This window comes from Delphinapterus leucas, chromosome 1 (genome assembly GCF_059928025.1).
Source record: "Delphinapterus leucas isolate spDelLeu-1000000601 "Yukka" chromosome 1, BTC_Dleu_Yukka2, whole genome shotgun sequence".
Lineage (NCBI taxonomy): Eukaryota > Metazoa > Chordata > Mammalia > Artiodactyla > Monodontidae > Delphinapterus > Delphinapterus leucas.
In genome coordinates, this window is record NC_143129.1 from 39,534,379 (window position 1) to 39,546,575 (window position 12,197).

General features: G+C 48.4%; 2 protein-coding genes across 11 annotated transcripts in view; both read right to left on the reverse strand.

Annotated features, from left to right (window-relative positions):
* PPP1R15B (protein phosphatase 1 regulatory subunit 15B) overlaps nt 1–2,607 on the reverse strand; it is a 31,395-nt gene extending 28,788 nt beyond the window's left edge. The window contains exon 1 of one of the 2 annotated variants that reach the window (XM_089908332.1): nt 178–2,607. In XM_089908332.1, the coding sequence (XP_089764458.1) occupies nt 178–2,313 (2,136 nt within the window). In that variant the 5' untranslated portion in view covers nt 2,314–2,607. The remainder of the gene's footprint in view (nt 1–177) is intronic. The other variant, XM_022593694.3, reaches the window with a different exon arrangement.
* A 4,016-nt stretch (nt 2,608–6,623) lies between these two features.
* Nucleotides 6,624–12,197, reverse strand: part of PIK3C2B (phosphatidylinositol-4-phosphate 3-kinase catalytic subunit type 2 beta) — a 61,810-nt gene continuing 56,236 nt past the window's right edge. For all 9 annotated transcript variants that reach the window (XM_089908326.1, XM_089908324.1, XM_089908323.1 and 6 more), the window contains 4 exons: nt 11,613–11,694; nt 11,107–11,213; nt 9,352–9,480; nt 6,624–8,648 (listed from right to left, as the gene is read on the reverse strand). In XM_089908326.1, the coding sequence (XP_089764452.1) occupies nt 8,460–8,648; nt 9,352–9,480; nt 11,107–11,213; nt 11,613–11,694 (507 nt within the window). In that variant the 3' untranslated portion in view covers nt 6,624–8,459. The remainder of the gene's footprint in view (nt 8,649–9,351; nt 9,481–11,106; nt 11,214–11,612; nt 11,695–12,197) is intronic.

A 12,197-nucleotide genomic window follows, 5' to 3' on the forward strand; every position in this document is an offset into this window, starting at 1 on the left:
TGAGGGAAGTGGGGGGGGGGGGTGGAGGAGGCTCATTTCTGAATCCAAGTATATGAGCTTGCAGTCCTTCCTCAAAAATATGCACTATTATGCCTCCAGGAAAGACATGCTGATATCCTTAATCACATCAGAACAGGCAATACAAATTATCAGGCATGTTAAAAGAAAGAAACAAACCTTTTTTCTCTGGATATGTGTGTGTCTTGCTCCAGAAAGAAGCCCACCCTGTACCAAGTCCGGACATTCACTTTTTCGGCTCCCTGACAGTTGCACCTTACAGGAAAGTAAGGTGTGACACTCAGAAATGGCCACAATAGACTCAGACGGCCTCTCTGAGTCTCGACAGCCTTTCCAATTTTTCCCTGATGTTTGAAAAGGAGCCTTAAAATTTAGAAGGTTGTAGGGGTCATCGGAATTACAGAAAGAGTTCCACAGTTTGAGACTCTCTGCTTCATCTGCACTAGACTCCCAGTCATCTTCTTCTCCAGAATTACGGTCAGGAGACTCAGGAAGGCTTGCAGTCCAGGGAGGATTTTCTAGATTAGACTTGTCAGACAAATCCGTCTCTGAGTCAGAAGGGTCTCTGGGAAGAATTCTGGCAGCAGTCTGAATTGTTGCTGTGAAGTTTTGGGGATTATAAGGATCGACACTATAGAAAGAGTTCCAAAGGTGGAGCCCTTCTGAGTCTTGTTCAAGGTCTGATTCTGAGAGTGAGCTATCGCTATCAAAACCATCATCCCCAGCGTCGCCATCCCACTCCTCACCTTCTGAATCAGAACCTGTTTCCAGGTCACTGGCTGCACCTCCCAAAATGTAATCTATCAATCTGTTGCTACAGGCTGGTCTGGCAGAAATGGGAAGGTCATAGTCTATGTCTGAGGAGTCAATTACACTTATTTGGTCCTCTCCAGGCTCCTGCTCCGTAGGAACCTCACAAGATAGACAGCCTTCCGAGGTGCCCTGTCTCTCCAAAGCAAGGGTAACCTCTTTAATCAACAATTCTACTTTCTCCTCAGTGGGTTCCTGAGCGGTGCCGGGAACGGCTCCAGCAGCGGGAACACACTGTGTTGCGCTATCTCTGCGGTGCTTCAGATCCATCCGGAGCAGGCTGTGCTCTTCCTCCAGGCTGTGGTAGCCATGATCTTGGTCAGGGGTGGGTAACGCTTGGCCCTTGCTGGCCTGCTGAAGGAATTCCAGCCGCTTCATGCGAAGATGGTGGATTTCGGGCAGCCCTTCTCTAGAGAGAGGCGCACATCCCTGCAAAGAGACGCAAGCCATCTCCGCGTTGAGTGGCTGGGGATGAGACGGGACCTCATCCAGGCAGCCGCTTTCTGGGCTCAGCGCCTGGAAATCGACCAGCTCGCCACTTCCAACGCTGCTCTGATAGCTCAGCTCTACCCGGGGCAGGCAGTCCAGATAGGAGGGGTTCAGCAAATAGGAGACGACGTCGACATTGCTTAAGCGCTGAACGTTGAGAGGCCCGGAGGGCAAAGGGCCAAGTTCCCGGCCGGAGAACAGATTGGCTTGGAGCTCCACTCCCCACAGCTGCTGCTCTAGGAGAAAAGCGTGGGCTGCGGAGTCCAAAGTTCCTCCCTTGGCTTTAAGTTCCAATTTTAGATCTGGGGACGAGCAGTGCCAGTGGATGCCCTCCTCTAGCCAATGGAGGGGAACGGCGGCCGCGTCAGCCGAGGGGTCTAGCCGCAGCGAGCTCAGAGATTTCGGCGCTGTGGGGGCGTCGGGTTCCTCCCGGGCCCTCAGGGCTCTCAGCACGCTGTAGCCTCCAGCAAAATCTAGCCATCTGGTCGGAATCATCCCACCGAAAAGCTGGCTCCAGATCAGCAGCTTCTGAAGCAAGCCGGGGAGCGGCGCAAAGAGTTGGGAAAGCAGCTGCATCCACGAGCTGCGCCGAGCCTCAGGCGGGGGACAAGAAGCCAGTTTGAGATCCCCGGAGTGTTCCGGGGCAGGAGGTGCGGGGAACTTGGAAGTGCCTGGTCGCGAGCGCCGAGGGAAGAAGAAGGGCAGCCGGAACCGGGAGTCCGCCCGCGGGGCGGCCCGTTCCCGCGATGCGTCTGCTGCCGGCTCCATCTCCGCGTTCTCGGCAAGTCTCTGAGGGAGGAACGTAAAGCTCAGCGGCGGGCGGCCGGGAGGGACTCCAAAAGGCCTACAGAGTCTCAGCCTTGCCCAGCGGCGGAGTTGATGCCCCAGGCCGATCCCCGGGCCAACAGAAGAGCCACAGAGGAGAGCGGCTTCGGCCGCGGGCGGCAGACCACAGTCCGGAACGGCGGGCACAGGACGCGGCGGCCGAGGCGACATCCATCCTTGCGGAAACGAGGTGTCCTAGTCCTCTCCAGCCCTCTCCACCATAGATAGAAACCCTTCCGCGGCGGCGGCGACTTGCCAGGAGAGACTGACCGTGGAAAAGCCCCTCAGCTAAGCGACCCCGGAAGGGCTGGGCCGGCTGGCTGGTGGAAGCGAAGCTCAAAATGGCCGCAGGGCCAGCGCCGAAGCAGGACGCCTCCAAGCAGCGGACGAGACGAAGGAGGGCGGACGGCTACGCCACCAGCTCAGGGCCGCCGAACGTCACTCGCAGGATCAGGTGGGCGGGCCTTTCCGCACTCTTCCTTGTGGCCGCTGATTGGCCTCGCTCAGGTCCCTGTCGGCTTCCTTACTCTCGGTAGACGCAGCTCGCGCGAGGGAGATTGCATCAGCCAGGCCCAGCACTACGCGTGCGCACTTGCGCACTTGCGCCACCAGGAAAGTCTATTTTCCTTTTTAACTCTCATCTTCTCATGAGTACATAGTGGACGTGTACCTTCTAGAGGACACATGATATGGGATCTGGTAACAGACTGAATGCAAAAGCAGATATGAGATCCTAGATGTCTTTTATAAAGGCAGATATTAAAGACATTTGTAAAAAAAAGTAAAACAATGCCACTCTTCTTGCTAGAGTTTTTTGTTTTGAAAAAAAATTTTTTCATTAAGAGTGTCATTTATGTTGGGGCTTCCCTGGTGGCGCAGTGGTTGAGAGTCCGCTTGCCGATGCAGGGGACACGGATTCGTGCCCCGGTCTGAGAAGATCCCACATGCCGCGGAGCGGCTGGGCCCGTGAGCCATGGCCGCTGAGCCTGCGTGTCCGGAGCCTGTGCTCCACAACGGGAGAGGCCACAACAGTGAGATGTACGCGTACCGCAAAAAAAAAAAAAAAAAAAAAAAAGTGTTATTTATGTTAACATGTAACGGGTTTGTTATTTTTAAATTAATAAATATTTTTTTAATTCTTCAGGTTTGAGTTCTAAAACAATAATTATCATAGATATAATTTACATATGCAAAAGTTCTTTGGGGTCCTCAACAATTCTTAAGAGTGTATAAAGGAAGGGGTCCTGAGACCAAAAAGTTTAGGAACCACTGACGTAGCATGTTGACTGGCACATAACAGGTGCCAGTTTGTTGAATGAATGGAAGGGTAATAATACTTTAAAATAACAGCATCTTCCTTATGGCCAAGACTTTTACATTCCACTCTCAAATTTATCACTAACACCATGAGCCTCCCCCCAAATATTCCTTAAAACATCTTGAATGGGTCTTTCCTTCCCCATCTAGTCATTGGATACATACTTTTTATCTTCCTTACCTTGGAAGTTGCTCTAAAGGGAAAAAACGCAATCATAAAGTACTGGAAAACTCTAAGAATATGTGACTTTGCCTTGTCAGTCTCTGCAGGAAACTAAAGTGGGAACCATCTCCTGCAGCCCGCTATCAACCAGGTGGCAGAGGGAGGGCAGCTCTGTTCGCAGAGATAGCGCTGTGTCGCCAGGGCTGTGTGCGTGCTGGTGAAGACAAGAAGTCTTTAGACAGTCCAGCTGACTGGCGCTTTGGCAGAAGATAATTTAAACCTCAGCTAATTATGTTTATTTTTAAAGATTTTGCAGGGCCTGAGGTAAAGGGTGTATACCTTTTCACTTCATTTTTCAGTCAGTACCACCTCCAAAATCTTTTTCCGAGTATCCCACACTCCGGAAACCACCTCCTATCTTTCCAGCTCGCTGCCTTGGAATCCCTATTCAGGTACTTATCACCGCCCCCCACCCCCCCCAACCTCCAAACCATTGCCATTACCACTTTTTTGTGATTCATCACCCTCCTTCACTTCCCTCCTTACCCAAGCATGAATTCCATGGTCCAGTATGAAAACTACCCCCTTGCAAAGACCCTTCATTCTTGTGCTCTACACCAATATTCTTCTCTGGCAAAACCCCAACCCTAGTGAAACCCAACTGTCCACTTATTCTGAGCCTACCCCCTTGCAGCTAGCCATTGCTGGAGAAAAGCACTCAGACATGCTGACTGACTCACTTCCTATTTGTAATGACAAATTTCATCCATGCCGGGCATTCCTGGATAGTTCCTTTTTTTTTTTGGCAGCACGGCATGTGGGATCTTAGTTCCCAGACCAGGCACCGAACCTGCACCTCCCTGCAGTGCAAGCGCAGAATCTTAACCACTGGATCACCAGGGAAGTCCCCCTAGATAGTTCCTTAGCAGCTTTGCATCTCCTACACTGAGACTGTTTCACAATGTTTATTCATTAAGCTGGTGGAACACTCACATTAACATGGGTTAATATCACCTATCTTAAAACAAACAAGCAAACAAACAAAAAACAAAAAAAAAGAAAACCTCTCCTGCACCTTTGAGTTTCTACACGACTACAGCAAAAATTTCTCAAGAGTTGTCTATTCTCACAGTCTCCACTTTCTCCACACCTATTCTGTCGTCAGCCTACTCCAATGTGGCTTTCATCCCCAACACTCATTAAAACAGCTCTTATCAAGATCACTAAGAACATTTTGCCAAATCCAGTTCTCTGACTTGTGGGTTGATGTGCACTCCCCTAAGATATTGAAGTCTTAATCCCCCAGTACCTACGAATGTGACCTTATTTAGAAATACGGTCTTTGTAAATTAAGATGAGGTCATTACGGTGGGCCCTAATCCAGCATGACTGTCTTAACACAAAGGGGAAATTTGGACACATGTGCACACATGGGGAGAACTCCGTGTGAACATGAAGGCAGAGACTGGGATGATGTACTTACAAGCCAAGGAATGCAAAAGATTGCCAGCAAACCACCAGAAGCTAGGAGAAGGCATGGAACAGATTCTCCTTCTCAACTCTCAGAAGGAACCAACCCTGCCGACACCTTGATCTTGGACTTCTGGCCTCCAGAACTGTGCGACTGTTGTTTAAGCCACCCAGTCTGTGGTCCTTTGTTACAGCAGCCCTAGGATATTGACAATATTTTGTTTCCATGTCTGCTTCCCTAGCTGGACTCTGAGTTCCTTGAGGATGCGATCCACACCTTTGTCATCTTAGTAGGCACAGTGCCTGGTACTCACTGGACCCAGAGAAGGCCATTAGTGTTGTGGACAGACACCTCAGACAAGTCCCCAGGCACCAGAATTACCTCCCAACTCAAAATGTTGCCTCGCTTTTGACCTTTCAAGTCCAGTCTAACCCTTAGCTCCCAAATCCTAACAAGTCCAGTTACTTCATTTTTACCACCTCTGTTTGAACGCAGAAAATCCAGTCTCCTGGGCTTGTTTCTCTTCTCCCTGGGCATCCCCTCTCCCCCAACTCCCCAGCTCTCTCATTCCCACTCCCTCTGGGTGGTTCAGATTTCTACCCCATTTGGCCAAGAAATTTCCTTAACTAAGACTCTTGCCGGTTTCAAGTTCTAACTTTTAAAAGGTCCGTTGGGACTTGCCCAGAACTGCAGTGACACCTCAAAACCACTTAGAAACACAGCAGGTAGGTTATCACTTACTACTGTTATTACTAAAAGTCCCTTGGAAGCCCCACAAAACTTCCCAGCATGAAATATGACTCCACACCGGAGAGCTTTGAAAACTTCTGGGTAAACTGCTTGAACAAGGGTCATGTCACCTCCAGCTTCCACTTGGGGTTCAGTTCTGGGCTACAGCTCTGCTCTAACAACGTAATCGTTGCATGGCATCTCAGGGGTTGTTCCTTCTCTTATGAAATGGGGTTAGTTAAATATCACTAGGCAGTAAACTTCTTAAATGCAGAGAACTATCTTAATTTATCTTTGTAACCCACAGCCGGTTACCTGGTACAGGGCCCAGGGCCCAGCTCCAAGGTCTGTATTCTTTATGAATGGAGGCACGCCACCAGGTAGCACTGGTAACACTGGTAAGCACAGTAAAAGTTTGTTGATAGAATTAACAAATGAGCCATGTCTACTTTCCAGGGTAGTTGCAATGAAAAATGACATCATGTATATTAAAACACTCAAGAGTCAAATAAACCTGGGTTCAAATTCTAGAGCCAAGGCCGACTGGCTATGTCCTTAAGCAAATTACTTAACCTCTCTGGGCTTCAGTTTCTTCATCTGTAAACTGGGGATGATAATACTCATCTGATCAAGTTGTTTTAAGGAAAGATTTAGCTGACACGTGTGAAATGCCTGGTGCACCACACCAGTGCATATAAAAGTTACCATGTGTAGAAACACTACTATCATTATTATCTTCATCTTGTACATCAGATGTTTTAATCTAGACATTTAAACATCAACAAATCTTGAGAATGATAGTTTTGTTTTTCTAAACATCATTTATTAGAAAATACAATTCCAGAGAAAGTAGGAGATAAAGGATGTCTGGGATGTGGGTACAGTACACAGACCTCTCTCTTTAACAGGGGCATAGAGGGTCAAAGTAAAATGAGCTACAGGCAAAAAGCCAGTAACACATCTCTGGTCCATTCATCTAGAGAAGTTCCACCTCTGTTCTCCACTCCCCTAACCCCTGCCCACAGCAGCCAGCTTTATCCTTGACATTTTAAATTTAAAAGTTTCAACTTCCTTGCTGCTCTGTGGCTTCAATGAATGGAGCTTCTTTCTCTAGTTATGGAATGAGTCAGCGAAAGGGGGAATTTCTGATCCTTGGAGCTGGGGAGGGACAGTCCACATCGTATCCCCACTGAACTCCATTCCCCAGTCACCGGGCACAACCAGCCAATTTAGAAAGTTAATATCAAATTCAAAGTCTCTCCTTTTTTCTAGGAAGACAACCTTTCGGAGTAAAGCGCACGAGTGAATTTCAAATCCATTTGGTAGGGAATGAAGAGTATTAAGAGATCAGAGACCCAGTCTCTCCCTTCCAGCTCAGCTCAATCCAGCCTCCTCACAACCAAAGAAAATCACTGGCAAAAACAACAGTTTTGATGGGATCCCCCACCCGCACCCCTTTTCTTCAGCTGGGGCATCCCTTTGGCTCCAGACAAAATAGGTTTATGGCCCCATAGAATGAGAGAAATTCTTATTAAAAAAATGTGACAGAAAAGGAGTTTGGGAGAGAAGCAGCAAAACAAAAGGAGTGGTGGATGACGAGGAAAGCTTCCCAGAAACCACCCAACAGCCAGCCACGTTGACGTCTGCAGCTTAGAGGCCCATTCCTAGGGCCAAGACACCCTGGGGTGAAACCAAACCTAAGGGCCGAGGCAGCAGCTTACCCCACCAGAGAAAAATGAAGGGAGAGACCTATGGGGGAGCACCCAGGCGTATTCACAGGGACCAGATGACCCCCGGAAGAGCTGAATGGAGGGGTAGAAGACAGTATTCAGGGCAAGTCCTAGCAAAATAGGGGAAGACGAGAGGAAAAACTCCCCCCAAAAGAGCCCAGGTCCCTGAACACAGGTCCTCTACAGACCTCCATACGGAAGGCCCTTCCTTACACATGTAGGTATTCACATCGCTCTCCTTTGGAGGCAAAATCAGAAAGGCCCAGTGGCGCAGGCCTCAGTCCAGCACACGCAGCCCTCCTTGTCCCTCCCGACCTGCCTCAGAGACGGAGGGCACTAACTGAGGGCCCACTGGGCCCCTCCCCAAATAATTCCTATAGATAGAAATGCAAAAACAACAAACAAACAAAATCCTAGGGAAAAGTCCAATAAGAACCTCAATCATACAAAAAGTCCAATTCCTCTTTTGCCTTCTGAGGCACATGTAAGTCCCTTCTCACAAGGCTTCCTGTCCAGTTAGGACAACGTTACTATTTCATTTTTTAAAAATAAAAATAAAGATATCCACCCACCCTCCCCCCAAATGCTACTTCTACAGCCCACCCCACACACCTCAAACCAGGCATTGCTCCCTTGACACAAGGTAAACTTAAAATTTTGCTGCACCCTCACAGCCTCCAAGGGGCTGCTCATCACAACCAACCCAAATGCAGTCTGCAGAGGAGCGGATAGCAGAGAGCATCTTTACTCTCCTTGCCTCCTACCACAGAGGCCCGATCCACCGGGACAGAGGGAAGCCCCACCAAGGGCCCTGCCCCTACACAAGGAAGAGACAAGTCAAGCAGGGAGAGTCCTCTCCCCCGGCTCTGCCATGAGCCTGGGGTCCTGGGCCACGGATCCGCTGGGCTCATAACGTCTCATGACTTCGAGACCCCAGTGCGAACCAGCCGGTCTTCTCCTGGGCCAGGTCCAGCTCTCGCAGGCGGATGTGCACCTCCCCCAGCAGAACGTTCTCCCAGAATCCTTGCTCACTCAGCACACTGAGCTGTAGCTCCCGCTGCTGCAGGTCTCCCTTGGGGATTCCATCATATACCAGCTGCAAATGCAAAATTGGGAAGAAAGGGAAGCAGTGAGAGAGGGAACATGGAAGGGGGAGATGCTTAAGTCTGTGGTGGCGTGATCTGATCTGGCTGAGACCACTTTACCTCCCCAACCAGACAGAGCCCGAGGGAATAGAGAAAGCATACAGAACCCAAGGGAAGCTTAAAGAACCCTGCTCTTGGGGGGACTTCCCTGGTGGCGCAGTGGATAAGACTCCACACTCCCAATGCAGGGGGCCCAGGTGTGACCCCTGGTCAGGGAACTAGATCCCACATGCAGGCTGCAACTGCAACTAAGACCTGGCACAGCCAAATAAATAAATAAAAAATAAATATAAATAAAGACCCCTGCTCTTAGCTCAGAGTTCAAGCAAATGAAGGCTTGTCATTGGGGCCACAGCTCATTATCAGCAGAGGACCAGCAGGCTCTTCCTCCCCACAGACCATGCCGCAGCTGTGGAATCCCTACCTTAAGTGTCAGCAAACTTTTTTACATAAAGGGCCAAATAGGAAGTATTTTAGGCTTTATAGGCCATACATTCTGATCTATGTCACGATGACTCAACCCAGCTGCTACAACATGAAAGCAGCCACAGACAAGACTTAAATGAATAGTAATGGCCACGTCCCAATACAACTTTATTTACAAACCGGCACAGTCGGCCAACCCCAGCCCCACCCAGCACCTTCCCCACATACCATCTCATTGTAGGTGGGGTTGCAGGTTTTCCGGGCCACTTTGGTTTTCTTCTTAGTGGTTTTCTGAGGGTCAGGAAGGAGGTAAATCTTGACATAGGGGTCGGGATCATTTCCATCCTGGAGCAGTTGCTACAAAGGGAATGAAAACCAAAAAAAAAAGATAAAGGTTTTTCTATCTGTCTCTCTATCACCATTCCTGTGATCACTCCCTGATCCAGACCCTCTTCTCCCACACCTAGCTTCTTGCAATGCACAATAATTTATGCTTCCCAGCCCACTGCATTCTGCTAGAAACACCTACCACGGTAACGTTAGGTGTCCTCCTAAAACATCCATCAGACTGCCTATGATATCCAGTCTATACTTTGTATACGAATGCTCAGGGCACGCCATAACTTGGTCTGTTCTGAATGAACCATCATGTCCCCAGATATCTCTGCCCAATATCTTTTGTCTATTTTGATCCAAGTAACCCCTAAGAGGTAGAGAAATGAGTCAGAGAGATTAAGTTGCTTGTTCAAGGTCAGCCAATTAGTGACTCACTCAGCCTGATCCTTTTAAAACTTAAGTCAGATCTTGTCACGCCTCTGCGCAAAACCCTCCAAGGGCTCCCATCTCACTCACGGAGAAGCCACACTCTTGACTGTGGGACCAAGGCTCTGGTCCGCCCTCTCCAACCTCACCATCTGCTATTCTCCCCTCTGCTGCAGGGGCTTCAGCCACACTGGCCTCCTCCTGCGGTTCCTGACATGCCCCAAGCAGGCTCCTGACTAGGGCTTTTGGGTTCAACTGCTCCCTCCGCCTGGAGCAATCCTCCCTCAGATGTATGTGCACGGCTCCCTCCCTCACCTCCTTCCACCTTTGCCCAAATACCTCCTCATCAATGAGGGTTTCCCTGGCCACTCTGCAAAATGGCTGCGAGCTTCATTCCACCCCGGTATTCCTTCTCTGCTTTATTTCTCGCCAGAGCACTTACCACTATCTGACTTGCCATATATTTAACTTAACTATTTGTCTGTCTGCCTCTTCCTACTAGAATGTAAGCTCCCTGAGGGCGGGGATTTTATTTTGTTTACCCTTGTATCCAGAGCTAATGTATCAGTGCCTGGCACACGGTAGACAGTTGATAAAGATTTGTTGAATAAAATGAATGAATGATTCTGTAAGAGTGAAACCCAGACCTCTCTGATTCCAAAGTTCATGTACCTCCTGCTACATACTAATGCCCCAACCTGCAAAAGTCCAGCACATTGTGGTATTCAATAAGAGTTCCCTTCCCCTTCCACTCACAAGGTTCTTAGAATCACACCAAAAATTTAGTGATTAGACTCTGCCTTGATTATGCTTGAAGGAAGTCACATGGCTGCCTTACCTCTATAACCAGGAAATAAGCCCCTTGGGCCTCTCCCTTATAATAATCACCATAATAATAATACAAGGCACTATGTCAAGTGCTCTTACATGCATTATCTCATTTAATCCCTATAACAACCCTATGAGATAGGTGCTAACATTATCCTCATTTTAACGAGGCTAAGAGTAATTGGGCTACTTGCCAAAGACCACAGGTAGTAAGAAGCTGTGTCTAGTATTGCTTGGTCATACCATAGGCCTAGCACGGTAGCAGGCCCATTGGGTATTCATTCAGTAATCCTTGTGGTTACTCTCACAAGAGGGGGGCAGAAAAGGTCTGACCAGTCAGAAAAGTACCAGAAGAAAGATAAAGATCCAAATGAGGACTGTGTATGCACTTACCAAGCCCCGAATATGCATCACCATGATGAAGAGTTTGTTGTTTTTGTAGGAGATGGACAGCTTCACCTCTCCCCCAACCTTCCCGACCGGCCGGGCCCATGTGCCATCTGTAGGGACAAAGGAAACTGAGAAAGGTCATGAGGTCAGCCCTGTCCCCATCTGGTGCCAGCAGACGTTTCTGTTTACTTCTGACCCCCCGCCAGTAACTCCACGTCAGAGTCCTGATACCCCATCGGGGATCTGCCAAGTGGCATCCGCGAACATGACTCAGAGTCGGGTTGGGGGCGTCTATCCAATTCCAGTGTGTAAGCATATCCAGTCCCTGGGGAATTGCTCAAGGAGCTGTGGACCCATAGCCTGAGTGGGAAACCAGATTCTCTAGCCAGTAAGCAAAGGAACAGAGACGAGTCAAGGAAAGAGAACTGGGAAGAGGCAGGGGCAGGAAAAATGACCTTTGGGAATGGTTCAGAGAGGTTGGCAGAAGTGTCACAGAGAAGGCACTGTACCTGAGGACTTGGGAGCCAGGCTGGTGCCCGCAGCCTTCTCATCCCGGGACAGGGGGTGGAAGAAGGTGTACACCAAATCACACTGGAATGGAATCAGAAAACAGGGTCATTCCTCAGTAAGACAATGGCCCAGTGAAAAAAGGAAAAGGACTGTTCCACATTAAAAGAGACCTATGAAATGTGACAATCAAATGTAATATGCAGTTCTTGTTTGGGTCACGGCTCAAACAAACCAACTGTTAAAAGAATTTTGGAGATGACAGGGACATTTTGAATATGGACTATGTTTGGGGTGATATAATGACAGTGTAGTTATGTAAGATTATGTCCTTGTTTTTTAGAGATGCATAGTAAGTACTTAGGGGTAGAAGTCACGATGTCTGTGATTTACTTTAAAATATTTCATAAAAAATAGATGACTCAAACATGTCAAAATAATAACTGTTTAAGTGATGGATATATAGGCATTCATTATACTGTTTCTCTATTTTCCTATATGTTTTGAAAGTTCTCATAATACAAAAGTTTAAAAAAAAGAAAAAAAATCAAATAAAAGTAGGTCACATCAGGTCAAAAGCAGTCTGT